The following is a 27,350-nucleotide window of genomic DNA, read 5'->3' on the forward strand; positions in this document are numbered from 1 at the left end:
CTGGGCCTGCTTCCTATGACAGCTTCTGCCCTCCTTTCTAGGCAGGTTAAGCCACAAAGCTGTCCCTCGCCTTTGCCTGCCACTGCTCGCTGTTGTCACCGTGTCCTTCCCTTGGTCTCCAGGCTCTTGAAGAGCTGCAGTGGATGATACCAAGCGAGGCTCCGGGAGGTGGAGGACCAGAGGCTGGGATTCCCCCTCCTGTCGCTGTGGCAACCGCGGGGAAGGGAAGGGAAGCAGCAGCGGGGTGTGCTGGGGCGGCTGCGGAGGCCGGGCCGGGCTGACATCACACCGGGAGGTGGCGCAGGGGGAAGGCGAGTGGGAAAGGGAGAGCGAGGGAGACTGCGGAGGGAAGAGCTGCAGCGGGAGTGGGCTCCTGGGAGAGGTAAGGGATGCTCCGGGGGCACCAGGGTGGGATCTGCTGGGATCAAATCCTGCCCTGGCTTCTTTCTGATGGCGCTCGGGCAGCAGCAGCGTTACACAATGCCCTGGCAGCCTGGCCGGCGGATGCAGTGTGTGGCAGTGATGCTGTGCGCGGAAAGCCAGGGTGGCCTGAAGGGAGTGGGGAGCAGCCCTGGTCCCTCTCTGGAGAAGGAGGCCGGGGCGCTCGCTTGGGATTAGAGCAGGATTCCTTGGTTAAAGGAATGAGGAGCTTGCAGCCCCTGAGCTGCTGCACTGGGGGCCAGCCCAGCAGCGTTGTGTTTGCAGTGGGGAGCCTGAGCTGCAGCTCTCCAGCAGGCTCAGCACTTACCCTGCCCTTGCAGGAAGCAGTGGTTGCGGGGAAGGCAGCCACGGTGCACAGTTGGTGCTGGGAGCGCTCTGGATGCGGATCCTGGGGATCTGGAAGGCAAAACAACAAAGTCCTTGGATCCACTCTGGATGCTGTGTTGCCTTTTAGTGGTTGCATAACGGGATTTGGTCTGTGAGGGGAGAGAACAAGGGGTGACGGTCACCTCTGTGCCCTGCAGCATCCCTGCACTACCCCTGTGCTGGCCCAGGGCCCTGGGGGGGGATCTCAGCTCTTCCTAATCCTAAAGCTGGGCTTGAACACTTGAACAAGCTGCTGGGTTTACAGCTCCATGGCAGGGATGTGTGAACTCTGCACCTACACACAGGCAGCGATAGCAGAGCAGAAAGGGGGTTCATCAGCACCCACTCCCTCTGTGCTAAGCTGACTTGCACTCAGCCTTGAGGTGTATGTGAGCGAGGAAAGGACATTGGGGTCCAAAGCCCAGTGCTGTGGGTGTCAGAAAGCAGTTCTGTGCTGGAGGTGAAAGAGGCACAAAGCAGATGCTCTGGAGGCCTGCAGGAACCTTGTTTGAAATCCAAGAGCAGGGAGAGGCTGATGCTCCTGTCACGACCCTGCTGGGAAACAGCACATTTCCCGTGTTTCCCATGTCATGTAAAGGGCTGGAGGCAGCAGCGTGGCCAGGGAGAAACGCAGCCAGGAATGCTTGAGGAGAGCAGAATGGCAGTAAGGAGCAGAAAGATGCTTTAGTGAAGACTATTGCCGGATGAAGGCACAGATGCTGCTGGGTCTATGGGGGGCACCGGGCAGGGGCCTGGGGTGCTGGTTCATGGTAACTCTGCAAACAGCAACAGCTTGTGCTGCTGTGGGACCTGTGTGGGAGCAGGGGCTGGCGGCTGCAGCGTTGTCACTCAGGTGGCTGTGGGGCTGACACGGGCAGGAGAAGAGAGGAGAGGCCAGGCCCTGCTGGCAGCGCTGTGAGCCCTCGCTGGGAGGGAGCCAGCTCTGGATGGGTCCAGCAGCTCCCAAACGCATCCTTGCTGGGCACAGCCGGAGCCAGGCTCCCGGAGCAGTGTGGGCAGGGAAGGGCTCACGCTGCTCTCCTGCAGTTGCAGTGCCTGCGGCTGCAGTTGTGCATGGCCAGCAGCTGACCCTGCTCCGCTGCTCCGGAGCCCTGCGGGCAATGGCACCAGGAGCTCCTCCAGCAGAAGGGCCAAGTCACCCCTCCTGTCCTTGACCTCCTGCAAGGGATGATCATGGGATCACAGCCTGGCACCTGCACAGCAGCTGAAGCAGCTGGGTCTGACGTGCTCGTAGTGCCTCCGTGCAGGCCTGTTCACTGCTGCGCTACCTGGGAGTTGTCACTGGGGATACACAGGAACATGGGAATGAACGGGAACCTGTGCTCTGCTGGGTGCTGGCTCCAGGACAAGCCCTCCTGGGAAAACAGGATGGGGAGCTGAGAGCCTCTGCAGAGCCGGAGCCACAGGGAGGAGCTGCCCTTGTGCCAGTGTCCAGAGAGGGCCCCGGGAGCTGAGCCAGGTCCTGTGAGACGTTTTAATCCTTCCCATTCCAGCGTCTGTCCTGACTCCGCTGCACTGGACGCTGCCTTGCTCCTTTGGCAGGGCTGCAAACAGGCCCCACAGGCGCCTGCCCTGTGTGTGTTTGCACCCCTTATCTGGTGCCACCGGGAGCAGGCAGCTGGCTCAAGGAGAGCAGGATGCTGTGTTCCCACTGCTGCCTGCCCTGCCCTGCGGTCCCTCCGTCCTGTCCCTAAAGCCAGGCTGAAATGGCCTTCTGCTGAGGCAGCTGTTTGTGTCACAGCTGAGCTTACTGGACTGATCAATAGCTCGCAATGGATCTTACCCCTCTGGCCAAGTCAGCATTTCTGTCTTTGCTCTAAACCTGCTCCTAAACCTCTAAATCTCAGCTCGGGGGGGATCTGGGTGCACCCCAATCTGCCTGCACAGGACCCTGCTCCTTTCCTCTCCTCCTGCCAGCATCACTTCTTCTCCTTGAAGCTAAGCAAGAAGGGCTGGAAGCACACGGAGCAATTGTGGAGCCATTTGACTCCCTTGGGTGTCAGCCCTCTCCTGGCTCTGCCCCAGAAGCTCATTCCCTGTGCTTGCCCCTCTAAGGAGGGCAGTGAGGACACTCAGCGGGATCCTCATGGCATTGCTGATACAGCTCCCAGCCCATGGGCTCGGCTGCTGGCGGCAGGACCTGTATCCCAGAGAGCCAGGGCTGGACCTCAACCTGCCCAGAATAAGGCTCCACGGCTGCAAAGAGGAGAAGGCACCGACTCCCTGGAGCTGGATTTCCAGCCAAGGGCTGGGGCTGCAGGAGGCCAGGGGCTCTGCTGTGCTGTGAGCTGCCCGTGCCTCTGCACAGCGCTGCGCCTTCCACACCAGAGAAGGTCACAGAGAGCCAAGAGAAACCCACTTCCCTCCTCGCTCTGCCTCACACACGCTTCTGTTGCCGTCTCTTGCCTGCCAAACGCAGGCACAAACACTGGGGTTTGGCAGGGCTCAAAGCCTTGCCTTGGCGGGTGGGAAAGAGGCATCTGGGCCTCAGCCCGGGGCTCTGCTCCCTGCTCCGTGTTCACTGCCAGGCTCCCCAGCTGCGACCCTGGTGCTCATCGCACGCTGACAGCGCTGCTCTTACGCGTCTGGGGCTGGGTCCTGCGGGAGCTCCATGGGAAGTGGATGGGAACGGCTGGAGCGGGACCCAGAGCTGCAGGAACCCCAGCCTGAGCTGCACGAACAGGAGCTGGCTCCACCTTGGGAGGCTTCTCTCCAAACAGCCTGAGGGCAGGGACAGGCCGAGGGGGGCCCCATAAAGGCTCTGCTGGTTTGAAACAGGGCTGTGATTGCGGGCAGTTACCTGAGGGACTGCAGGGCTTCACTGGGGAGGGATCCTGTGCCTCCAGGACAGCACTTGGGCAGCTCCTGCTTCAGTGGCAGGCACTGGACTTGATGGAATCATAGAATCAGAGTGGTTTGGGTTGAAGGGACCTTAAAGCTCCTCCAGCTCCAACCCCTGCCATGGCAGGGACCCCTTCCACTGGAGCAGCTTGCTCCAAGCCCCTGTGTCCAACCTGGCCTTGAACACTGCCAGGGATGGGGCAGCCACAGCTTCTCTGGGCATCCTGGGCCAGCGCCTCAGCACCCTCACAGGGAAGAGCTTCTGCCTTTATCTAACCTGAACCTGCCCTGCTTCAGTCTGAACCCCTCACCCCAGAAACCTCCTGCTCCGTTTCCTGTGGGGCACAGCCCAGCCTCCTCACACAGCTCAGCATCCAGGCTGCTGAAACCCTGGCTTAAGGCAACCCACAGACGGCCTCAGCCGCGGAGGGCAGGAGGGCTGCTCCTGGTGGTGAAGGGGTGAGGGAGAGCAGGAAGAAGAGGAATCTCCTGGCTGTGGTAAAGGTGGGCTCTGCTCAGGAGAAGTTAGGGAGAAAGAGAGGTCACGGCAGCAGCAAACCCTGCAGAACAAACCCACTTTACCTCCCATGCTGGCCCAGCAGTGAAGGACGCCCCAAATCACAGCTCCCCTCTCCCTTGCCCGCCTTGTTCTGCCGCAGAGAGAGCAGAGCGCCGGGAGAGCAGCCCTGGCCTGAGCCAGGGCCGGGGCTGCGCCGCCAAAGGGCAGCCTGGGGAAAGGTCTCAGCCGAGACAAGAGAGCCCCGGTGCAGCTGATGCTCAGTGAGACACCCACAGGGGTCAGTGCTGGCTCAGCCCTCTGCAAAATGACTCCCGTTTTCCTTGCTGCGAGGCCAGAGCCCTGTGCTGGGAACACTGTGCTGGGAGTGCTGGGAACGCTGTACTGGGAGTGCTGGGAACGCTGTACTGGGAGTGCTGGGAACGCTGTACTGGGAGTGCTGGGAACACTGTGCTGGGAGTGCTGGGAACGCTGTACTGGGAGTGCTGGGAACGCTGTACTGGGAGTGCTGGGAACGCTGTGCTGGGAACACTGTACTGGGAGTGCTGGGAACGCTGTGCTGGGAGTGCTGGGAACGCTGTACTGGGAACACTGTACTGGGAGTGCTGCGAACACTGTACTGGGAGTGCTGGGAACACTGTACTGGGAACACTGTACTGGGAGTGCTGGGAACGCTGTACTGGGAGTGCTGGGAATGCTGTGCTGGGAGTGCTGGGAACGCTGTGCTTGGGAGGCTGCAGACAGGAGCTGTTCCTTCTTTCTTTCCTGCTTTCCTTCTCTGTCTTTTCCCCTTTTGACAGCTGGTACTGGTTATGGGAATGGTCCCTAGGCAGCTCTGGGCAGGATCTGCCTTTCCCAGCACTGATCACACTGGGCTCTTTCTTCCTCTTCCCACCTCCTGACAGCAGTCCCAGGTCTGGGTCCGTTGTGGTCTTGGCAGAGCACTGCCCTTCCCTGCTCCTCTCCCCCATGAATGCACAGGAGAGGCCCATGGCTGTGTGCTGGGAGGGGGGATGATGCCTGCTCCTTGGCCTCACATCCAGACAATTCTTGAGTCGATTCTCTTCCCAAAGCACTGGGAGCGGTGGGGATCTGTACCCCACAGTGTGAGGAAACCTTGTTCCTAGCACAGAGATCCTGCCCCCAGCTGCCGTCCCCTGGCCCCGCAGTGCAGGAGGGACTCGATGGCATCTTGCAGGGAAGTCGTTAGTTCTTGTCCCATCTGATGCAGAGGCCAAGTGAGAGTCCACAGCATGGACAAGGGAACACTGGGCAAAGCTTAGCACAGGAAGGAGCCAGCAGGGTTTATTGCTACTGAAACTGCGTGTCCAAAGCTGAGCAAGGTTTGCGAAGGGGTCAAGCATCCCTGGAGGCAGCAAGGCCGCAGAAGGTACCAGCAATGCTGCAGAGGGGCAGGAAACCAGGGGTCCAGAGCTTCAGCTGGTTTTGAAAGAGCACAACTGCAGTTCTGGTGTCCTCAGCATCAGAAGGACACGGAGCTGTTGGAGCAAGTCCAGAGGAGGCCACGAGGATGAGCAGGGGCTGGAGCAGCTCCTGTATGGAGCCAGGCTGAGAAAGTTGGGGCTGTTCAGCCTGGAGAAGAGAAGGCTGCGTGGAGACCTCAGAGCAGCTTCCAGTGTCTGAAGGGGGCTACAAGGATGCTGGGGATGGACTCTTCATCAGGGACTGTAGTGACAGGACAAGGGGTGATGGGTTCAAACTGAAACAGGGGATATAAGGCAGAAGCTCTTCCCTGTGAGGGTGCTGAGGTGCTGGCACAGGGTGCCCAGAGAAGCTGTGGCTGCCCCATCCCTGGCAGTGTTCAAGGCCAGGTTGGACACAGGGGCTTGGAGCAAGCTGCTCCAGTGGAAGGGGTCCCTGCCCATGGCAGGGGTTGGAACTGGAGGAGCTTTAAGGTCCCTTCCAACCCAAACCAGGCTGGGGTTCTATAACCAGCAGGAAAGGGAAGTTACTCCACAGCAGGTACTTGCACTGTCCTTGCCCAGCCAGCATTGGCCACCCAGAGGCAGCCGCAGAAGTGAGTGGATTCAGGCCACATCCTATCCCGAAGGTTGAGAGTTCCTTGGAAAGCTCAAATGGTGCAGGTGGGCCACGTCAGAAAGAAGCTGTGTGGGTGATGCCAAGGTCAGTCTGAAGAGCTCTGCTCCCCATCTGTTGTGTGGAAAAGCAGGAAGCTGATTTGGGGAGCCCAAGCAGAGGTCACTGAGCAGTTACCACCGCGGTCCTGGGTGACAGGAGGGTGTTAGCACCGAGTGCTCAGCTCCCTCCTAACAGCACCCAAGCACAGAATGGCTTTGCTCCTGGTTTCAGAGCTCAGGGAAAACTTCTGCCCCCAGAGCTGAGCTCAGTAAGGAGTTGGTGACTTTGGGAGGAATTGCAGCTCACAGCAAGGCTCTAACCTTTGGAATGGCTTTGAGAGTTGGGTAAGTCAAATCTGATAACTGCCTTGGAAATATCCGGATGGTTTTATGGCCTTTCATAACGTCTGTACTTCTGTACCCAGACAAGGGTCACCAGACTGCTCCAAGGCAGGACCAGATCCCCTTAGAGGGATACAGAAAGAATTCTCTTCCTGTCTTTCCCTGTCCTGCTGTGATTGCCATTGCTCAGCTTCTGTAAAGCATCAGAACGATCCCAGGCCAAAGCAGCATCGGCTGGAGCGCAGAGCACAGCACGTGGCCTCTTCGCAGGAACCCCACTTTGGGATGAGAATGAGCTGGAGGTGCCAAGGACACTTTGCCTCCCAAAGAAAGAAGCGCAGGGCTGTTCCTCAGGGGAAGGAAGCGCCACATCTGTGTCCTCAGGGGCACGAGCAGAAGGGTTTGAGCCCCATGCTAATATTCTCCCAGATGGTGCTGAGGAGACCTGAGACGCTCGGGTCTCCCTGGGACCTGCTGGCAAGCGATGGAGTTTGGCTGTGGCTCCTCCCCTACCGAGACAGAAGCAGTCCCTTTGCCTTTTCTGACTCTGCCTTTCCTGTCCCCAGCCCCAGTGCAGGGCTGCGATGGTTGGATGGTGGCTCTAAAGGGTGGCATTTCGGGGTGTCCCTCCATGGCCATTGCTGAAGGGGCTCTGGGTAAGGAGAGGCCCCTGCTGAGGGCTGCTGTGCTCTTGCCCTTGCTGAGACCCTTCTCCTCCCAAGTGCTTTGTGGGGTTGAGGCTCAAACCTCCATTGAGGCCCAGCAGCCACAGGGACAAGCTTCAGGCACCAGCAGCCCATGACAGCAGGTCCCCCTGGCGCTCAGGTCACCGGAGCCTTCTCCCATTAGCAGGGAGCAGTGATTAAACCCTGGCAACAGGGACAGTGCCACACGCAAGCCCCTAAACTGCAGCCCCTGCTCTGCTCCACAGCAAAATAGGTCGTGCATCAGCAAATGAAACCGGACAGATGGTGTCTGCTAAGACAGCTTAGTTCATGGCCTGCAGGATTAACTCACTGCTTCTCATGTCTGCAGCAAATAGGAAATGGGTGGCTCGGGTGGAGGAAACGTGCAGTGTGCCCAGCCCTACCTGTGTCTGCAGGATGCACCAGTGGGAAGGATGTCAGAGATGCTGAGAGGTTCTGAGCTGCGGCTGCAGGGGATGGGGGGGTCTCTTAGGGGATGTGGGCTCTACAGGTAGTGCCTTGTCCCATCCAGCTCTGCTTCCCACACTCCCAGGGCAAAGGGGAGAGGTGCTGAGCCGTGCAGGGACCTCCAGCAGGGACATGGACTCCAGGTGTGCTCTGTGCAGAAGCCCCCAGCTTCCTGCCCTGAGCCAGCTGCAGGACAGGCTCCAGTTTAGCCTTTTGAACTCCCCAGCACACCCACATCTGCAGCAGGAAGGCACAAAGCCGAGGCAGAAGCCTCAGGTCTTTTCAATGCCTCCTCTGTGACACACTGTTCTCCTTTCCTGGAAACCAGGCCAGTGCCTCACTGTTCTCCTTGCAGAAACCAAGCCCCGTGCCAGTGCTGGAGCCTTTCTGCATCTGCTCTCTTGAGGGCAGAACAAACCCTTCCTCAGGCCTCCCCCAGTGGGTCCTTGAAGGTTTCACCTTGCTCCTTGCTGCACCCCAAACGCCAGGGAGAGGAGAGCATCCCGAGCCGGGGGAGCTCCCGGCCCCATCAGCCCAGCTCCATGCCTGGGGCTGGTGGCACCCCCGGCGCAGCGTGGCCAGGCCAGGCAGCTGCCTGCTCTCCGAGGTGTTTGCACCCCCTGTTCCCGCAGCCACAGGCAGCTGCCTGCTCTCCGAGGTGTTTGCACCCCCTGTTCCCGCAGCCACAGGCAGCTGCCTGCTCTCCGAGGTGTTTGCACCCCCTGTTCCTGCAGCTGTGGCAGGCCTCGGGGTTTTCTCCAGTGACCAATTTGCCTGTGTTCATGCCCACAGCAGACACAGAATCGTCTGTTAACGGCTTGGGTGAGGAGGGAGCCCGGCTGCTTCCTCCTGTGCGGGGATCAGCCCGGCACTTCCCTGATCCAGCACCCTCCTGTGCTAAACCTTCTCACTTGTAAATCCCCTGTCAGTAAGTGCAGCAGGTCAGCAGGAAGAGTGACTCGAGAGCAGGGATCATTGCTGCTTCTATCCCCAAGGCCGTGCAGCGAGTGTGCAGGCACATGAAGAAGCCAGACCAGCCTTGTGCTTTATTACAGAAGGCAATGCTGCTTCTGTGGAGGGGAAAAGCATGTCAGGTTACTATTACAAGTACTTGCTTAATGCTCCCTACCTTTATGTCACTGCTGAAGTCGATGGGAGTTATCTGTGAGTCCCTGTTTGGGGCCCTCTTTCAAGGCACATGTCAGTGCAAGCAGTGATGGAGCCATCCTGGCTGCTGAGCCCTGGGGCAGACAGGGCGCTGAGCTATGTGGGCACACGAGCCTCCGAGTTCTTCCCCCTCCAAATCCCCCTCCCTCCCACCTCTTCTATCAGCCGCTCACAACACTTGCCATGTGTGTAGGCAGCTCCCAAGCTTCCAAGATGATTCCCTGCTCCCCACACCCCCATCCCTGGGATCGTGCTGGGTGTTGAGGAGGGGGAGCAGCGTTGCTCTGTCTGCAGGCGTGCTCTGCCGGAGACACACCGTGCTTCCAGAGAGCTCCATGGGGTAGCTCTCTCCCAGGATTTCACATGGCAGCATCTTCCCCGGGAAGCCACAGCAGGGAGTGGAAGATCGCTGCGCCGTGCATGTGGGTGTGAGGAAGGAGCAGAGTGGGATGGGGAGATGGAGGGGAGAGGAGAAGGAATCACAGCCTAAACCAGGACAAATCCTCTTGGAAAAGCCTTGGATTTCTGCACTCAGGGCTCCCATGTCCTGCCTTTCCCTCTCCATTTAAGAGGATGTCAATCCTTAAGCACAGCAAAGAAAAAGGAGTCAAGTCGAATCAGCTCTTCCTTCCTTGAGCGCATCTCAGGGGACCACGAGAGGCAAAGAGCACATGAACTAACGAGACGGACCCAGATGTGCGCCCTGGGGAGAGCCCTCTCAGCCACGGGTGTCCTCCCCAGAGAGCCATAACCCGCCGTTAATGGCATCTCTATGGGAGGAGGCTCAGTGTGTGTCACTCCAAACCAGGGCCCCCCAGGGCCCTAGCAGAAAATGGCCCCACTGAACTCCAGCTCTTGGCTCCACAGCTGCTACCCCATGAATGCAAAGCATCCCCCTCTGCACACCTCAAAGCCCTCAGGGTTAAGCTTGGCTGGGACAGCCCAGCCCTGCTCTGCAGCCAGGGGAGCTGGGCCCCCGTGCAGGCAGCCCGCATGCTCCTGGCACATCTCTTCAGGGCATGGAGCTAGGATGGGACCCCTCGGAGAGGTTTAAAACCACCTTTGGGCCACGTGAATCCCTCTGTCCCTCTCAGCTTTGCCCCCGTGCTGTGCCTACAGCAAGCCCTCAGGTTTGGCTGCCAGATGGTCCCTGGCTGGGCCCTCCTGTAGTGGACACAGACCCTTAAAACTGTCACCTGCATTGTGGCACTGGTGAATCCTGATGGATCCCTTTAACAGCCCTGGCTGTCCCACCCGAGCACGGCCAAAGGTCTCATCCTGCCCAGCCAGACCGGAGCTGAATCATTCCCTGTGTGGCAACAAGGAAGAATGCCTGGTGTAAAGCTGATCCCCTTCTTCCCCTGTTCCATTGTGTCAGAAAGCAGCAATGTGAGCTCCATTTTCTCCAGCCTCCATCTGCTCTGAGCACACCCTGTGACCCACCTCTGCCTGGGGAAGCATCAGAAACCCTGAGCAAAGCCATGGGCTTCCAGAGAAAGCCTATTCCAGGGAAGTGTTCCCACCTCTGGGCCAGAAAGACCTGGAGGTTGCAGGCAGGCTGAAGCTTTGTGTGTCCCATAACATCCCCCTGTGTCATGGGGCTAGGGCTGAGAGCAACAGGCAGGTATTGCCCATCCCTGGGAGAGCAGGATGCTGCATCAGGGACTGGAGTGATAGGACACGGGGTGATGGGTTCAAACTGAAACAGGGGAAGGTCAGATTGGATATAAGGAAGAAATTCTTTACTGTAAGGGTGGTGAGGCACTGGAATGGGTTATCCAGGGAAGTTGTGAATGCTCCATCCCTGGCGGTGTTCAAGGCCAGGTTGGACAGAGCCTTGGGTGCCATGGTTTAGTGTGAGGTGTCCCTGCCCATGGCAGGGGGTTGGAACTGGATGATCTTAAGGTCCTTTCCAGCCCAACCCAGTCTGTGGTTCTATCATTCATTCTATGATGAGGTAACCAGGAAAGGAGGGGACAGGCCAACGGGACGTGGTAGGAGCTGGGGTTTCTATGCCGCTGCTGCCACCGCAATATTCCCAGCGCCGGCACAGCCCAGTTCCTCCATGCAAATCCTCCCAGGGGGAGCAGGGAGTTTCTCAAGCCCTTCCCGGCAGGCAGCCTCTGCTTTCACTCTCTGAATGAACCGAGGGGGATTTTCATTGCCTCAGTGGAGGCTCTTCCTCCTCGAAGCTGGCGGCAGGGCTCTCACCCCGCTTTGGGGGGGTTCGGGCTGGAGGTGACTGAGGTGTTTCTCTGGAAACCAGCCCCGTGCCTCCCGACAGCAGGCTCAGCCCATCCCAGCCTCGTGGCGGCTCCATCCGGGCAGCGCAGCTTGGACAAAGCCCAGGAAGCTCCCCTGGGGGAGCCGGGGTTTTCAGGCGGCTTTCAAAGTCCCCTGGACCAAATCCCGCCCCGAGCTGAGCGCAGGAGTTGGAAGGCAGCGGCTTTCCAGCGTTCTGCCAGCGCAGGCAGGAGCAGATCCGCCCGTGGAAGCTGGGGTTTGCGGAGCAGGGCACTGGAGCGTTTGAATTCCATTCCCCACCCCCCGGCTGGTTTTCCTTCTGCCGTTGTTATCTTTCAAACACCCTCGGTTAAGGGGTCAGACCGGTCACTGGTGGCGGGACTGTTCCCCTGCAGCCCCGGGGAGGGGCTGAGCTGATCTCGCTCTCAATCCAGTGGCTTTTCCCTCCCTGGCAGCCCTTTTCCATGCCGTCTCCTCCCCAGCCCCTGGTTGGTTGGGTTTTTCCTCCCCTAGTTGGAATCCAAGCAACCTCCTGGGTTCAAACTGCTCCGGAGTCAGGAACGTGCTGAGCAGGAGCCTCTGCTCGTGGCAAGGGCAATGGAAACTCGCCACGGAGCAACGCCTCAGCCATGGAGAACGTGTTGTCAGGTGGATGCTATGTGTGCACCGCCATGGGGGCAGGATAGGCAGGAGGCTGTGTCTGAGCTCCAGGAAAGCACGGAATTCCCTCAAACACAAAGACTGGCAAGAGATGTGCCCAGCTCCGGAGCAGGCAATGGCTCTGAAGGCAGCACGAGCCCCTCGGATTTTCCCCAGCCTCCCCCAGCCCTGTTTGTGTCATGATTCCTCATCTAAGGGAATGAAGAGTCATTTCTGCCCCGTGAGCTGACGCCTTTCCCAGGGCTCCAGCTGGTCCTGCTCTGTCTCTGTTTGTGTCTGCAGTGCTGGTAATTCAGGCCTGTCTCACATTAGCTTTGGAGGCGAAACCTTCCCACAATTAGTTCCAGTCTGTGCTCCCGCGCTGCACAGGACGCAGGGCTGAGCTGGCAGAGCTCTGTCTGGGAGACCCATCCCACACAAACCCTACGCAGGGCTCTCTGTTTCACTCACGAGTGTGATTCTTCTACTGAAATCATCAAAGCAATCCAGTCTCTGCTGCAGGCGGGCAGCGACAGCCGTTTGAAAGTCCTGTATACCTGCCTCATCTCAGACGTTTCAATAGAACCGTGTTTCACACCAGTACATCTCTCCTTTCTTTCTCTGGCCTTCCTTTCCCACCACTGACATGGGGAGAGGATCCTTTCAACTCCAAAAGCTCCACATCACAAGGATCAGAGAAGCGCTGAGCATCCTCACGCCCGCCCACAGCTGCCAGGGACTGGAGCCCAGCAGCTCACACTGCTCCACAAGCACCCTTGTAGCATCCCTGCCTCTCCTGGAGCAGGAATCCCTTGCTCAATTACCTTGATAGTAACAGGGCTCTTATCCCAGGTGGGAATTTAACATTCTGAGGCCAATCCTAAGTGTGGTCCAAACCTTCCAGCTGGGCTAGAGCTGTGTGTGGTGCTGCAGGAATGCTGGAGCACAGCAGAAGTGAGGGAGAGCTGGCACATGGCTGGGGAACATAAGCTCTAGGGAAGGACTTAGAAGCAGCAGGCACCTTGGGATAAGCACCGTGAGGGTGCATGACAGGCACCGAGAAGAAAAGGACAGGGAAGGTAACAGGAGAGATGAAGGGGACTGGGAGAGGAGGAAGCTTCATTTGTGTGCTCCTGTCCAGGTGATTTACTCCCTCTGTGCCTTCATTGCCATCCATCAAACAGGGAAGCAGCATCATTATCCCTGCTGTAGACAGACCTGGGGTCTTTGCCTATGGCAAGTCAGGCAGCATCAAACCCCTGGTGCTTGTCTGTCAGCCTGGGTTTGGTTCCCTAAACCTTGTTCTCCATCCCAGAGGCACTGAGAGCAGCCAGGAAGGAGCCTGGTAATCACTGTGCAAACAGGCTGTGCTGAAAGGAGCTCAGGAGCGGCGATAGTTGGGAGGCAGCCGTGGAGCCACTCTTGTCACCCGCACCACAGGGACTGCAGCCTGGGCTCTCAGAAGCTGGCAGCCAACAGGGAAAGCAGCCCCTTCTGTGCGGGTTTAATGAGCGCTTCCCAGGCAGAGCAGAGCTTTCTGCTTCGCCTGCCCTGCACAACGAGCAGCAGCGCTGGCCCATTGCTGGTGGCAGCGGGAGCCGGGGCTGACGCAGCCCTGCAGGGGAGCGGAGGCTTTGACATCTCTGCATGGATGCAGGACCAATGTGGCTTGTAATGGCAGTGCCTGTGGACGGAAGAGCTGAAACCTCGCACCAGGAAGCGTTCCTGGGCAAGGAAGTCTCCACAAATGCTATAAAAGGGGTCACACATGAAGGGATGGGATGCCCCAGGGGGATGAATGCATTTAGAGGGGACTCTTGCGGTTATAGACCCCTCTCTCCAACAAGAAACATTTAAAAGCAAACTGCCCGGGGGCAACAGCCCTCCACTGCTCCTCGTGAGAGGGGCTCGCTCCTTCCCAACCCACTGTTAGTGCCTGGGTTGGGATGGGAATGGAGGAAGCCTCGGAAAGTGGGAATGCTGAGGGGAGCCGGGGATGCTGAGGGGAGCCGGGGATGCTGAGGGGGGCCGGGGATGCTGAGGGGGGCCGGGGATGCTGAGGGGGGCCGGGGATGCTGAGGGGAGCCGGGGATGCTGAGGGGAGCCGGGGATGATGAGGGGGGCCCGGGGATGCTGAGGGGGGCCGGGGATGCTGAGGGGGGCCGGGGATGCTGAGGGGGGCCGGGGATGCTGAGGGGAGCCCGGGGATGCTGAGGGGGGCCGGGGATGCTGAGGGGGGCCGGGACATTTAATGGCACAGCGTTACCTGCTCCCCGCGGGCCGGGCACCCGGGGCCGGCCACAGCCACCGCCGCAGTGGGGCCCGCGGGCCTTAGGCCTGCCCCGGGGCGCTGCCAACAACCAAAATGGCGGCGGCGGCCGCGCCCGGGGCGGGGCGGGGCGGAGCGGAACGGGGCGGGGCGGGGCGGGCGCGGCGCTCACTCAGCTCCGCGGCCGTTGTCGTTTCAGAGCGGTGCCGGCAGCGCTCGGGGGGAGCCGGAGCAGCTTTCGCCGTGACCGGACACCGCTGACTTTCAGCCGCCGCCATGGGCTCCGAGCGGGACTCCGAGTCGCCGCGCTCCTCGTCCATCCACTCGGCCGCCGCCAAGTGCCCGAAGCCCGGCCGCCGCCGCCGCCTCTCCTTCCAGAGCGTCTTCTCCGCCGCCGCCGCCTCCGCCGCGGGCAGCCGCCGCCGCGCTAAGGCCGAGCCGCCTCCCGCCGCCCCGCCGCCGCCCCCCGCCGCCCCGCCGGCCCCGCCGCCTCCTCCTCCGCCGCCACCGCCGCCTCCGCCGCCCCCTGAGGAAGCGGCGGTGGTCCCGGAGGGCGGCGGCGAGGAGGAGCTGGAGTGCCCGCTGTGCCTGGTGCGGCAGCCGGCCGAGAACGCCCCGCGCCTGCTGTCGTGCCCGCACCGGTCGTGCGGGGCCTGCCTGCGGCAGTACCTGCGCATCGAGATCACCGAGTCCCGCGTCAACATCTGCTGCCCCGAGTGCAGCGAGCGCCTCAACCCCGCCGACATCCGCCGCCTGCTCCGGGACTCCCCGCACCTCGTCGCCAAGTACGAGGAGTTCATGCTGCGCCGCTGCCTCGCCGCCGACCCCGACTGCCGCTGGTGCCCGGCCCCCGACTGCGGGTGAGTGCGGGGGGCCCTGTTCCCGTGCGGTGCTGCCCCGGGCATCCCCTCCGGGGACGGTGTGGGAAGGGAGCCCCCCCCGCCCTGCTGCGGTACGGGGGTGATGCGGGATCCACTGTCCCCTAGGGGTCACATCCCAGCTGCGGTGGTCCCGGGACGTGGCCTCCTCGTGGGGTGCTGCCCGTTGCCATCTGGGTGCCAGGAGGGCACAGGAGGGCTGGCTCGGCCCCGGTGAGGTGCTGCTGCTGCTGCACACCTCCAGTGCTACCGAGTCCCGATGGAGAGCCTGCACCCGGGAGCTGTTGCTGTGTGGCATCCTAGGATCCCAGGTGGGAAGGGACCGCAGAGATCAACAGGTCCAGCTTTTCTAGGCAAAGCATGGCCTGGATAGGATGTCCCAGTGCCCTGTCCAGCTGAACCTCAACAGTGCCCAGTGCTGGGGAGTCACCGCTTCCCTGGGGAGATCATTCCAGTGGCCGGTTGTTCTCATTGGGAAGAATTTCCCTCTTGTATCCAGTTGGAATCTCCCCAGGAATAACTTGTGCCCCTTGTCAGAGGTCCCCAGGACAGCTGATGGGCCTTGGGTACCAAAGCAACGCTCTGTCTATCCCTCCGCCCTCCTAGAGCACCAGGTGTTGACCTTGGGGCTAATGAAGTCCAGACAACCCAGGTATGAGTAATAGGACTTGAAGGGGGTTTTGGCTGAGCCACAGTTTCTCTCATTTAAAAGAAAGCACAAATAGGAAGTGTGGAGTTTCCCGGCTGTGTGTATCACTGTGAGCCATGGGGACACCTTGCAGCATCCATAGTGGGGAAAGGGGAACCGCAACTGGTCACTTTTTCCCAGTGAGGATGTGAGCGCGTGGCCCAGAGGAGGGATGTTGCCTCATTACCCATTACCCAAATGAGGCAACGTCTGCCTGTCCAGAAGTCAGCCCAGCCAAGCTTGGTGACTTTATAGTTATCTGCACGTTGCTTTCGTTTTCTCTTCTCTTTTCCTTTGAATGAACTCTCTTAGGTTTCTGTTTGAGTGTAAGCCAAAGCTGCCTGGAAAAGGGCTTCGTTCAGGAAACTTAGAGAAGTGCTGTGCAGTTGAGCTACAACTCGGCTTGGACTGCAATTTGGGTAGCAAGAACATGAAAGGAAAGTCTGAGCTAGCAGTCAGGATGGAAAGCGTGGTGGGAGGGTTGTGAAGGTTTAATCAGAGCAGTGTCATAGCCTTCCTGTGCAAACCCAGCCTGGCTCAGGTTCCCCATTGCTTTGGGCAGCTGTGTAAGGGCAGTGTTAATAGCAAACAGCTCCTCTCCTTGCAGAAGCAGAACCGAGTGCTGGATCTTGTTGTTTCAGGAGCTCTGGGGATAAGAGGAGGGCGATAGAGCAGGTTGTGCTGCCACGGAGCAGTACCAGAGGGAATGCCCCTGCTGTCAGTGCTGTTAGCTGGCTAGAGAAAACCCCGTTCCTGCTTACTGAACCTCAGCTCCTTGGCTGCTGTGGCGTCTCTCTGTGCCCAGGATAAGGTGTAAACTCGAGGTACATCACCCAGGCTGCCTGGTTGGAAGGAGCTGGCCCCAGCGCAGGGGCGGTCACCCAGCCTGAGCCTGATCTGTGTCTTGAGGGGGTTTGTGCAGACCGGTGTCACCTGCAGCAAAAGCCTCTCCCTTGGCTGGCCAAGTAATGTGCATGGGCACCCTCCTCTGAGCTGCCCAGCAAAGCAAGAAGCGACCCTGGGGTTGTTGGAGAGCAGGCAGTGCTCATGGACCAGTGCTGCTGGGGTGTCTGTAGCACTGAACAAAGGCTGCTGGAATTCAGCCCTCCGGCAGGGAGAGGAATTAATCACCCTATTCATTCTTGCCAGCCAGCTTGTGTCTCCCTGCTTCTGTACCATCAGGGTATGAATTATTTACACCAGGCTTTCCCACCGTAGTAGTGCTGGCATACGGAGCGGGAGCTGGGGCATGCGATGCTCAGTACCGGCTGTCCGCCCGTGCTGGGCTGGTGGCAGTGAGGGGCTGCTGGGTGACGGGTGCGTGACACACAGCATCCTGCACCTTCCACATGTACCAGCCTTTCATAAATGAAAGAGCCCGTGGGGAGGAGGAGGAGGAGCAGCACTACACCGGTGCGTGTTGGCATGGAAACGCCGGTCAATTGATGCGCCATCAGTTGCGGTACAAATCATTTTCTATGTTTGCAGCTCTTGTTTTCCCTTGCTCCAGTCAGGTGGCATCACTGTCTAGTGCTTGTCACACAGCAGCCCTCCTGGAAGCCTGCGAGAATAACAGAACCATTAAAGGAATGGAGCTGTGTAGGCTGAGCTCAGTGAATGAGGCTGCTGAGGCTCTGACTCCCGTGGAGCAGCAGGAAGAGGGATGGAGGCAACTCGTGGCCATCCAAGGAATGGGCTGGCAGCAGAGCTGGGCAATTCCACAGCCTTGGGAAGACTCTTGCTGGCATTGCTGCATGGGGAGAAGGCAGTTTCCCTTTTCCTCTGCTGGGGTTGAGCCTGGCTGTTGAACCCAGCGATGTGCTGGGAGTCAGGCGAAGAAGGGCCACACGTTGGCCTTCCAGGTCCTGCCACAGTTAATCCTAGGAACATCGCTTTGGCTGCCTCTTCCGAGTTGATCTTGAACACAGGGACATGTTATTTCTTTCCCTAGTAGACAGTCACGTAGTTTGTTCCCCCACAGCTTTGGGCTTGTTCATGATATTGGTCATTTCAGCTCAAGGAATGACAGATAAATGGTGACAATTGTAATTTCTTGTAGGATTTGCTGCTTGAGTCTTTAGAAAACCCCACCTTTTGAGGGAGGGGGTAATTTGGAGCATTGGGTTGCTTAATACGTTACACTGAGCTTTCCTAGCCTGCTGTTACGGTTTGAAGTAGCAGTGTCACAACACAGCTGGTCAGATCAAGGGGGCTTTGCCAGGGGTAGGTCTTTGGCCACGTGTTAGCAACAGGGTAAGGATGCTTTGTGGGATCTTAGGATCACAGAGTGGTTTGGGTTGGAAAGGACCTTAAGGCTTACCCTGTCACAGGCAGGGACCCCTTCCACTGGAGCAGCTTGCTCCAAGCCCCTGTGTCCAACCTGGCCTTGAACACTGCCAGGGATGGGGCAGCCACAGCTTCTCTGGGCACCCTGTGCCAGCGCCTCAGCACCCTCACAGGGAAGAGCTTCTGCCTAAGAGCTCAGCTCAGTCTCCCCTCTGGCAGGTTCAAGCCATTCCCCTTGGCCTGTCCCTACAGGCCCTTGTCCCAAGCCCCTCTCCAGGTTCCCTGCAGCCCCTTTAGGCACTGGATGCTTAGCAGGATCTTCATAGAATTGTGAATGGTTTGGCTTGGAAGGGACTTTAAAGCTCTTCTCTAGACAAGATGCCTACCAGACCATGCAGTTCACCTTTGTCCCTCTCAGCCTTCTAAAGCCACCCATATCCCATCTCTCCTCCAGCCCCAGCTTCACGTGCAGGCGGGGCCGCTGTAGTCGTGCGTCCGGGCCCCGCGCTGGGCGCAGAGCTGCTGTTCCTCTGGTGATGATGATGCTGTACCCTGGCAGGATGAAGTTGCTCAAACTCCCACGGGATGTGAATCATTGTGGTGTGACACATTCGGCGGTTCTCACGCTGCTGCCTCTGCCAAGAGGCAACACAACTGGAGCTACGCAGGCTCTAAATATAAAACCTCGACTAGAGCTGACCGCTAACAGAGATACTGAGGGTGATCAACAAAAACACCCTGTGCCATCCTGGTGTCGCAGCGCTGGGAGGCACCTCTGGACTTGCTCAGTTCAGCCCCTGCCGGTGGAAGCAACCTCACTGTAGGTGACCAAGTGAGCTTTCCTGCAGCAGTGCTCGGTGGTGCTGGTTAAACTGCTGCGTACACAGCACATTTCTTGCTGGAAGCAGCACGCTCCTATGGGAAGCAGTGAGGTGGTTGAACCTGGCCTCCTTCTCTTGCATGTTTTGCTCAAGTTTTGGCTCACTCTAGAAGCAGAGTGTTGTCCTTCGCTGCTCTTGAAAAGGGAATGCTGTGGGGATGAACAGGAGGTTGCTTCTTGAGGTACCTGTACATGAAAAACCTTGTTGGGCCACTTGTTTAGAATCATTCACTTGATAGAAGTGCCCAGGACAGCCTCAGCTTTCCTAGATTCATCCAAGCTGCATAGCATCCACTTGTATACCTGTCCTAAGGACCTGGGGCGTGTGTGTTTAGCTGAGATGCTTGGGAATTGCAGTGTGAGCCTGTCCTAGGAGCCTGAACCAGAAGCAGTGAGCTGTTAACCGGGCACACGGCAGAGGCAGACCTGGTCTCTGTGAACTGGCAGTGAGAAGTTATTGAGGAGAGAACTCACATTGCAAGCTGTCTGTGTCAAAGCCGTCAGCCCCAAGGAGCCCCATTAGCACTGCTTAATTTCAGGCCCTGCAGTGCAAGGCCGAGGGCTGGAGAGAGCAGGAATCTGTCGAGGGCGTGGGCTGCAGGCTGGGCTAAAGCATCCGTGTCTCTGGGTACCTTTCCCTGATGCTCCTGGTGTCTCCCCCGGCAGGTACGCGGTCATTGCCTACGGCTGTGCCAGCTGCCCCAAGCTGACCTGTGAGAGGGACGGCTGCCACACCGAGTTCTGCTACCACTGCAAGCAGATCTGGCATCCCAACCAGACCTGCGACATGGCCCGGCAGCAGCGGGCACAGGCGCTGCGGGTGCGCACCAAGCACACGTCCGGCCTCAGCTACGGACAGGAGTCCGGCCCAGGTATGGAAGGATGCTGGAGAGGGGCTCTTCGTTAGGGACTGGAGTGATAGGACACGGGGTGATGGGTTCAAAGTGAAACAGGGGAAGTGCAGGTTGGAGATATGGAAGCTCTGTACTGGGAGGGTGCTGAGGCACTGGAATGGGTTGCCCAAGGTAGTTGTGAATGCTCCATCCCTGGCAGTGTTCAAGGCCAGGTTGGACACAGCCTGGTTTAGTGTGAGGTGTCCCTGCCCATGGCACAGGGGTTGGAACTGGGTGATCTTAAGCTCCTTTCCAGCCCAACCCGTTGTCTGATTCTATGATTCACACCTTGCTAGGGTTACTTGTGCTGCAGTTGTGCCTGTGGAGCTGAGAAAGAGCCATCCGAGGGCAAAACTCTTCTTGCCAAAGCAGGGGGGTGTTAGTGCCCTGCAGGGACTGCTGCTGCCTGGCACAGCCGAGGGGCTCCAGCAGCCACCCGTGAGACCAGCTGTGAAACTCAGAGTCATTTCCCCTTCTCGTGTGTGTTAGAACATGATGGGCTCCTGCAAGAGCACAGAACAGATGAGGAGGTGATGAAGTGCTTTGAGTCCTTCTGTGTCACGGCAGCTCCCCTCATCCGCCCCAGCTAGGCTTGCGGCTCCTTTGATCTTGGATGTTCTCACTTCTCGTGATCTAAACGCTGAACAAACAGGCACTTTTTACTCCTGCAGCCTCAAGTCTGCCTGCTGCAGTAGTAAGGAGCAGCGTTTGTGCCTTGCTGCGTGTGGGGAGCAATGTGTGCTGTTAGGTGTTGGTAATGTCAGGGACTGAAGCCACAGCCTCCCACACTGCCTGGTCGGAGCTGCTGTGTCTGCTGGGTTAGTGTTGCCTAAAAACAACTGCCCTGAACTGGCAGTGAGGCCGTTTCATAGAGTCCTGCCTTACCCCTAAACAAACCCCTGTGGTTTCCCTTCTCTGTCAGGAGTTTAGCTGTTAACAGGCTTCTTTAGAACAGAGCTGCTGTGGGTGGTTGAGATTTTTGCAGTGGTGTGTTGAGATTCAGCATGCCCCAGTTAGAGGGCCCTGGTAATGGGCACCATGGATGCTGTTTGTACCCCAGCCTGTGCTACAGACCAGCAGCAGCAAATAGTTTCCGAGTTTTTTCATCCTTTTAAAGGAGATCCCTGCCAGGAAGCTTCGTGCTCAGCCACTGAAAGGGAGGGTCTTGAGACAGTGCTTTTTCCCCACCCTGTTCTTGCTGGATTCGATGTGGTGATTAATAAGGTGCGAGCTGGTCTCAGCAGCCGGATTTCATATTGTGCAGTGTTGCAGAGGCTGCCAGCAAAGCCCTGAGCCACTGCATGGCGTAACCGCCATCAGATGATGCTTGGATTGAGGAAGAGATGAAGGCCTCTTCTTCTCTGCCAGCAGCAAACCAGGGGCTGCACATGCTCTGCCCTGGCTGCAGACCCTGTTCAGCTGCTTTCCAAGGTCAGGTTCAGAGCTTCTCCGAGTCCTTGTGCTCCCAAGTGTTCTGTCATCCTTGGCCTGTGAATCACCAGTGGAGCAATTTAGTAGTGGCTCACTCTTGCTGCTGCCTTGGCTAGCACAGGGCAGGTATGACTTGTTCCCAGCAGTTAAGCATGTTCTGGAATACATCCTGTCCGAAGCCAGAAGCAGCTTTTAAAGCAGCTGCTGTTCTCAGTCCCTGCTCTCCAGGCAGATGGCTTCGGTGGGCTCTGTCCCATCAGTATCCTCTCACCCTGAGGATAAACTAAAGGCACAACCTCCGCACTGCATCTGCTCAGCAGGGGTGTTCTGCCCGCACTGACACCAAGGGGTTGGTCCATGATGAGAGAGATCCCCCTTGTTGACTGCTCCTGCTCCCAGCACAGGCCCAGCTCAATGCCATGCTCCCTCCCCACAGCTGATGACATCAAGCCGTGCCCGCGCTGCAGCGCCTACATCATCAAGATGAACGACGGGAGCTGCAACCACATGACGTGTGCTGTGTGCGGCTGCGAGTTCTGCTGGCTCTGCATGAAGGAGATCTCGGACCTGCATTACCTCAGGTGAGGAGGGGAGCAGCTGCCCTGGGGCTCTGGGGAGGGCTTCACCTGCGTGGTAGCCTCCATCCTCCTGCCTCTTCGATCAGGCACCAAAATGCTCTGCCTGACCCCAAGAGCTGAGCCTTCTTCCTGCTTTAGAGGAGGAGGATGCTCCTCCACACCACGCTCCTCCTGACACTGCTGCATCTGAGGGCTCTTGGTGTACTGGGTATTGAGCATGGGCCCGGTAGTGTGGTCATCACCTGGAGGAGCAGGTTAATCTTGATGGGGAGAAAAAGAGGGAAACCTTTTTTGTGTTGTCTGCCTGCTTCCTGCGTCTCGTCCGTGGGGAAGTTGAACGGGGGCTCTCAGGAACTGCTCTCGTGCTAACGGCGTTGTTTTCCCCTTCCATTCAGCCCCTCCGGCTGTACGTTCTGGGGCAAAAAGCCATGGAGTCGGAAAAAGAAGATTCTCTGGCAGCTGGGCACGTTGATCGGGGCTCCCGTGGGCATCTCCCTCATCGCTGGCATTGCCATTCCTGCTATGGTCATTGGCATCCCGGTGTACGTTGGGAGGAAGGTGAGTGTGGAGAGCAGGGGGCTGGAGCCGAGGGGTTTGAGGTGTCCTCAGAGCATCTGAGCAGAAATTCAGCTCTGATACAAGGGGTGGATCTGCTCACAGAACCCAAATTCAGTTCTCTTCTAAGCTTTGCCTGATCTCTAGAGCTTTGTGTGGGGCGAGGGCAGGTGGTGGCTGATAGCCCTTGAGGCTGACGTCCTCTCGAATGCATTTTGCATCACTCTTGTGCTTCTGCCTTGCACCAGGGGCACCCAAGGGGAGACCTGGTCCCTTTTTAACACTTGATAATGGGCCCTATGGGACAGTGGCTGGACCCTGAGCATCACGCTTTGGCTTGCATAAGTCACTCATGTTTTGATGCTGAGCTGCTGCTCCGAACTGTGTGATGCTGTTGTGTGTCTGTGCTGCTAAAGAGGCACTGAGAGGGAAGAAACGGTGTGTCAGCCCTGTGTTTGTGCCTCCTCCTTTTCCTACGACGCAGACCCACCTCCTAGATCTGATTTGTGGTCAAGATGTGGTTCTTTAAGGGCTAATCCAGCTGACAAGGCTGTAAAATCACAAGCTTATTAATGTCTTCTGCTGGTGTTTGCTCATCCAGGCTCTGTTCTCACCTGGTGCTTCTCGTTCTGTCAGATCCACAGCAGGTACGAGGGAAAGAAAACCTCTAAGCACAAGAGGAACTTGGCCATTACTGGTGGGGTCACCTTGTCTGTCATTGCCTCTCCAGTCATCGCTGCTGTCAGTGTGGGTAAGTGGGCACAGTCCCTTTCCCTTCTGGGGGCCAGTGGTCACTGAGACAAGGGGCAGACCAGCCCTGTGCTGAAGGGTGGTTCTGCTCTTCTGAGCACATGGCTCTGTTCCACATCCCCATCCCAATGTGCCTGAGGTGGCCTGGAGCCAGCCCAGGGCTTGTCTGGAGCACCAGCTGCCTGTGCACAGCCCGGGGGGAGCCCTTTGACACCAGAGCTGCCTCTTGCCCGTGGGCTGGTTTGGAGGCTGATGGCTTGTGGGTTCAGCTGAGGCTGTCTCTGCTCTCGGGGTTCCCTTGTTCTGCACTGCAGCAGCACAGGGGGCTCCTGCACTGTCTGCAGAGTTGGGAACTAGGGCTTCAGAGCAGCGTGAACACAACTGGAAGAGTCCCTGCCCCAAAGAGTTTTCTGTCTGCCCAGCACAGCTCAGGCTCGAGCTCCTCTGATGCCAGCACATCCTCTCTGCAGGTATCGGCGTCCCCATCATGCTGGCTTACGTGTATGGTGTGGTGCCCATCTCGCTGTGCCGGGGCGGTGGCTGCGGGGTCAGCACTGCCAATGGGAAGGGTGTGAAAATCGAGTTTGATGAAGACGATGGACCCATCACAGGTAATGGCATGAGTGGAGAAGGGAAGGGGGTGAAGCAAGACCCTGCCATTGCCTCTTGTAATGTAATCTTAATGCTACCGAGACGGGAATGTCTGTCTTTACCTGGGTTTGCCTACAAGCAGTTACTTGCTTCAGGCTCCTGGTGATGAGCTCTGTAGCTCTTCAAAGCAGTATCTCAGCTCTTCCTTGCCCTGGATGAGGCTGGGAGCAGTCTGAGATGAGGCACGCGCTGCCTGACCCCCAGCTCTGCCAGCACCATCGCCGCCGGATGCTTCCCTTGCTGATTCCTGTTCCTGTGCTGCTCTGCCCGCAGTGGCTGATGCCTGGCGAGCCCTGAAGAACCCCAGCATTGGGGAGAGCAGCATCGAGGGGCTGACCAGCGTGTTGAGCACCAGCGGCAGCCCCACCGATGGGCTCAGCGTGATGCAGGGTAACTACAGCGAGACAGCCAGCTTCGCCGCGCTCTCGGGGGGCACCCTCAATGGGGGGGTCCTCTCGGGAGGCAAGGGCAAGTACAGCAGGTAAATGAGCTGGTGGGCTCATGGGAAAAGGGGAGAGGCTCCCAAGGCTGGCGGTGGTTGGGCAGGCGCCTGCTGGGGAGCTCTCCAGGGCTGTGAGTGCGTCCCCCTCTGTGTCCTGGCAGGTTTTCATAGGATGATTTGTGTTGGAAGGGACCTTAAAGCTCATCCAGTTCCAGCCCCTGCCACGGGCAGGGACCCCTTCCACTGGAGCAGCTTGCTCCAAGCCCCTGTGTCCAACCTGGCCTTGAACACTGCCAGGGATGGGGCAGCCACAGCTTCTCTGGGCACCCTGTGCCAGCGCCTCAGCACCCTCACAGGGAAGAGCTTCTGCCTAAGAGCTCAGCTCAGTCTCCCCTCGGGCAGGTTAAAGCCATTCCCCCTTGTCTTATCACTACATGCCCTTGTAAAAAGGGCATCTTGGTCTGTTGTAGAATAACCAGTACCAGCTCAGCCTGCTTCTGGAGCCAGTGCTGGGCTGGTTCCTGCAAGGAGGACAGGGGTTTCTGTCCCTGCTGAGCTTCAACTGCAGAGCTGATGCTTCAGGTTAATTGGCAACGGCGCAGAGCTGCCTGCGTGGCCTGCTTAAAGCTCTTCCAGTTCTCTCATCCCAGGCTGGAGGCTTTGATGCTTCCCATTCCCAGTGGCCTATAGCAAGCAAGGTCACTGCTTGCCAAGTCAGGAGGCTGCAGCACAGTTCTCCTCTGAACATGAGTCAGTTTGGGTGAGTGGAGCCATGTGTTGAGGTGGCAGCCAGGATCCCATTGCGGCTCTGTGCTGGAGCTGTGCAAATGGCTTCTTTGCAGGAATTGTGTGAGTCATGAACACAACTTCACCTTCGTCATGGAAAACAGAACGGCTTTACCTAAACAGAGCCAAAAATGAGACTTAATGAGAGAAACCATTGGGGTTAAACTCTGTCAAGCTGAGCTGCACCAGCACTGAGGGCCTCTTGCCTTCCCATGACAAACAATGAGTGCTTGGTGCCCCTCAGGGACCATCTAAGGCATTCCTGAGGAATCCTCTTCTTTCCTGCAGGCTGGAAGTTCAGGCCGATGTCCAGAAGGAGATTTTCCCCAAAGACTCTGTCAGCCTGGGGGCTATCAGCGACAATGCCAGCACTCGAGCCATGGCTGGCTCCATCATCAGCTCCTACAACCCCCAGGACAGGTAGGGGATGTGCCCTGGTGAGGAGGGTGCTGGCAATGGGTGTCCTGGCATGGTCTCTGCTCTGTGGGGGTGCTGCTGTGGGTGGGGAGATGACTGCAGTGGCTCCAGCCTGTTCTTTGGTAGCTGGCAAGTGGAATGATCCTTTTCCCAGCGCAGAAGAGGGGCTGGGGACAATGTGGGAGCAGCCTCCACGTGTGGTGTGGAGGCAAAAGGGAAGCTGTAGCTCAGGATCCTCAAGGGGCTGTTCCTGGCTGGTCACTCTGGTGCTTTCCCAGTTCAGTTCCTGGCTTACAGCCTGGGATGATCTTGGCTGCTGTAGGGAGGACTCAAGGCGAGCAGCGAGCGTTGCTGTTTCCCAGATGCTGCAGGGTGATGAGCAGCATCTTGGTTGTGTTTGGCAAATGTGATCCTTCCAGAACAGTGGTGACCCAGTGGAACCCAGTAACACAAAGGTGCTTGTTCCTGCAGGGAGTGCACTAACATGGAGATCCAGGTGGACATCGAAGCCAAACCAAGTCACTACCAGCTGGCCAGCGGCAGCAGCACAGAGGACTCTCTGCACGTCCACACCCAAATGGCAGAGAATGAGGAAGAGGAGGAGGACGGGGAGCAGGAGCAGCCGTGCAAACACCAAAGCTGTGAGCAAAAGGACTGCATTGCCAGCAAAACCTGGGACATCACCCTGGCCCAGCCCGAGAGCATCCGGAGCGACCTGGAGAGCTCTGACAGCCAGTCGGACGATGTGCCGGACCTTACCTCGGACGAGTGCGAGTCCCCCCCGCCCCAGCCTGCAGCAACCTGCCCCCAGAGCCCAAGTGCCCCCCTGAGCCACTGTGCCCAAGCCGAGGGCTGCAGGCTGGATGACATGGTCAAGCTGGAGTGCATCGAAGCCAGGGTGTGAGGTGGGCTCCTGCTGACGAGCACTCTGTCATTGCATCTCGCTGGGGCAGGGTTGTGTCTGTGTTGGCTTCTGTCTGCGAGGCTCCAGTGGCTCCCCAGCCCCCCCCGAGGGAGCTGCTGTTTCTTATGTGACAAAAAACAAAAAAAAAGAAGAAAAAAACAAAAAACCGACAAGAAAAGCCCAATGCCCACCCCCTCTTTTTGTTTTAATTTATTGATCCAAGCTCTGTGAGGTGTGTAAGAGTGTAAATATGTACGTGTGTCTGTACGTCTGCAACCATCCTAAGGGACTACTGGAATAAAGCCTCTGGTTGTCATTCGACTCTCATCCAGTTCATCTTTTCCAGTGATGTACAGGGAGCCACTCTGGCTGCCATTGCTCAAGGATTCCTAGCCCAAGCCGTGGGGGAACAGAGGCATTTCCTCTTCTGCCTTTAGGAATTGGGCTGGAACAGCCTTGTTCTGGCTGTAGCACCGATGGGAACAGTGCATGTGCCACGTGGGGCTTTGTTCTGAAGCTGGGCAGGTGTCTCTTTTCCCGCAGGGAGAGATGGGGATGGATAGGGAAGGGGATGAGGCAGCATGGCACGGTGTTTGATATGGCACTGGCTTGGCAGGGGTGGGACAGGGCTGTGCGGTGGTTCACATACCAGGGTTCACCCTCTGAGCAGTGCTTCAGGACATCCAGGAGCGGGCACCAGGGAGGCAGTTTGAGGTGGGAAAGCAAGGAGCGAGAGCAATGCTGGTGGCACCGTTGTGGAGCTCACCGTGTGTTAAACATGCCCAGCACCATCTTGCTGTCCTGGCTCTTCGGCTGTGGGAGCAGCGGCCGGACATGTGGAGCCCGAGAGCGGGCACCAGAGATGCAGTCCCCGGAGTGTGTTGCCTGGCAACAGGCAACCAAAGGAGGATGGGAGGGGAGCCGAGGGGCGCTGCCTGCCCGGTACCACATCAGTGAGAGGGAGATGCCATCGCGTGGCCGCAAGCGGTACTGCAGGAGCTGCGCATCACAGTTGGCTCCGGAATGGGTTTTAGGTGACAAAGTGAGGGGGGATTGCTGGGTTGGTGGCATCATTTCGGAGGTCTCCCTGTGTAGGAAACTAAGTAGGTAT

At 58.3% G+C, this 27,350-nt stretch overlaps 1 protein-coding gene across 1 annotated transcript; it reads left to right on the top strand.

Annotated features, from left to right (window-relative positions):
- Positions 1-199: 199 nt before the first annotated feature.
- Positions 200-26,555, top strand: RNF19B (ring finger protein 19B). Its single transcript, XM_080632287.1, has 10 exons — positions 200-382; positions 14,300-14,960; positions 19,499-19,704; positions 21,593-21,737; positions 22,130-22,292; positions 22,926-23,040; positions 23,510-23,650; positions 23,964-24,171; positions 25,207-25,338; positions 25,807-26,555. Exons 2-10 carry the CDS (start codon positions 14,377-14,379, stop codon positions 26,237-26,239), a joined length of 2,127 nt encoding a protein of 708 aa, XP_080488413.1. The 5' UTR covers positions 200-382; positions 14,300-14,376; the 3' UTR covers positions 26,240-26,555.
- Positions 26,556-27,350: the final 795 nt, after the last annotated feature.

This window comes from Psittacula echo, assembly GCF_963264785.1.
Source record: "Psittacula echo genome assembly, chromosome: 21".
Taxonomy (NCBI): Eukaryota; Metazoa; Chordata; class Aves; order Psittaciformes; family Psittacidae; genus Psittacula; species Psittacula echo.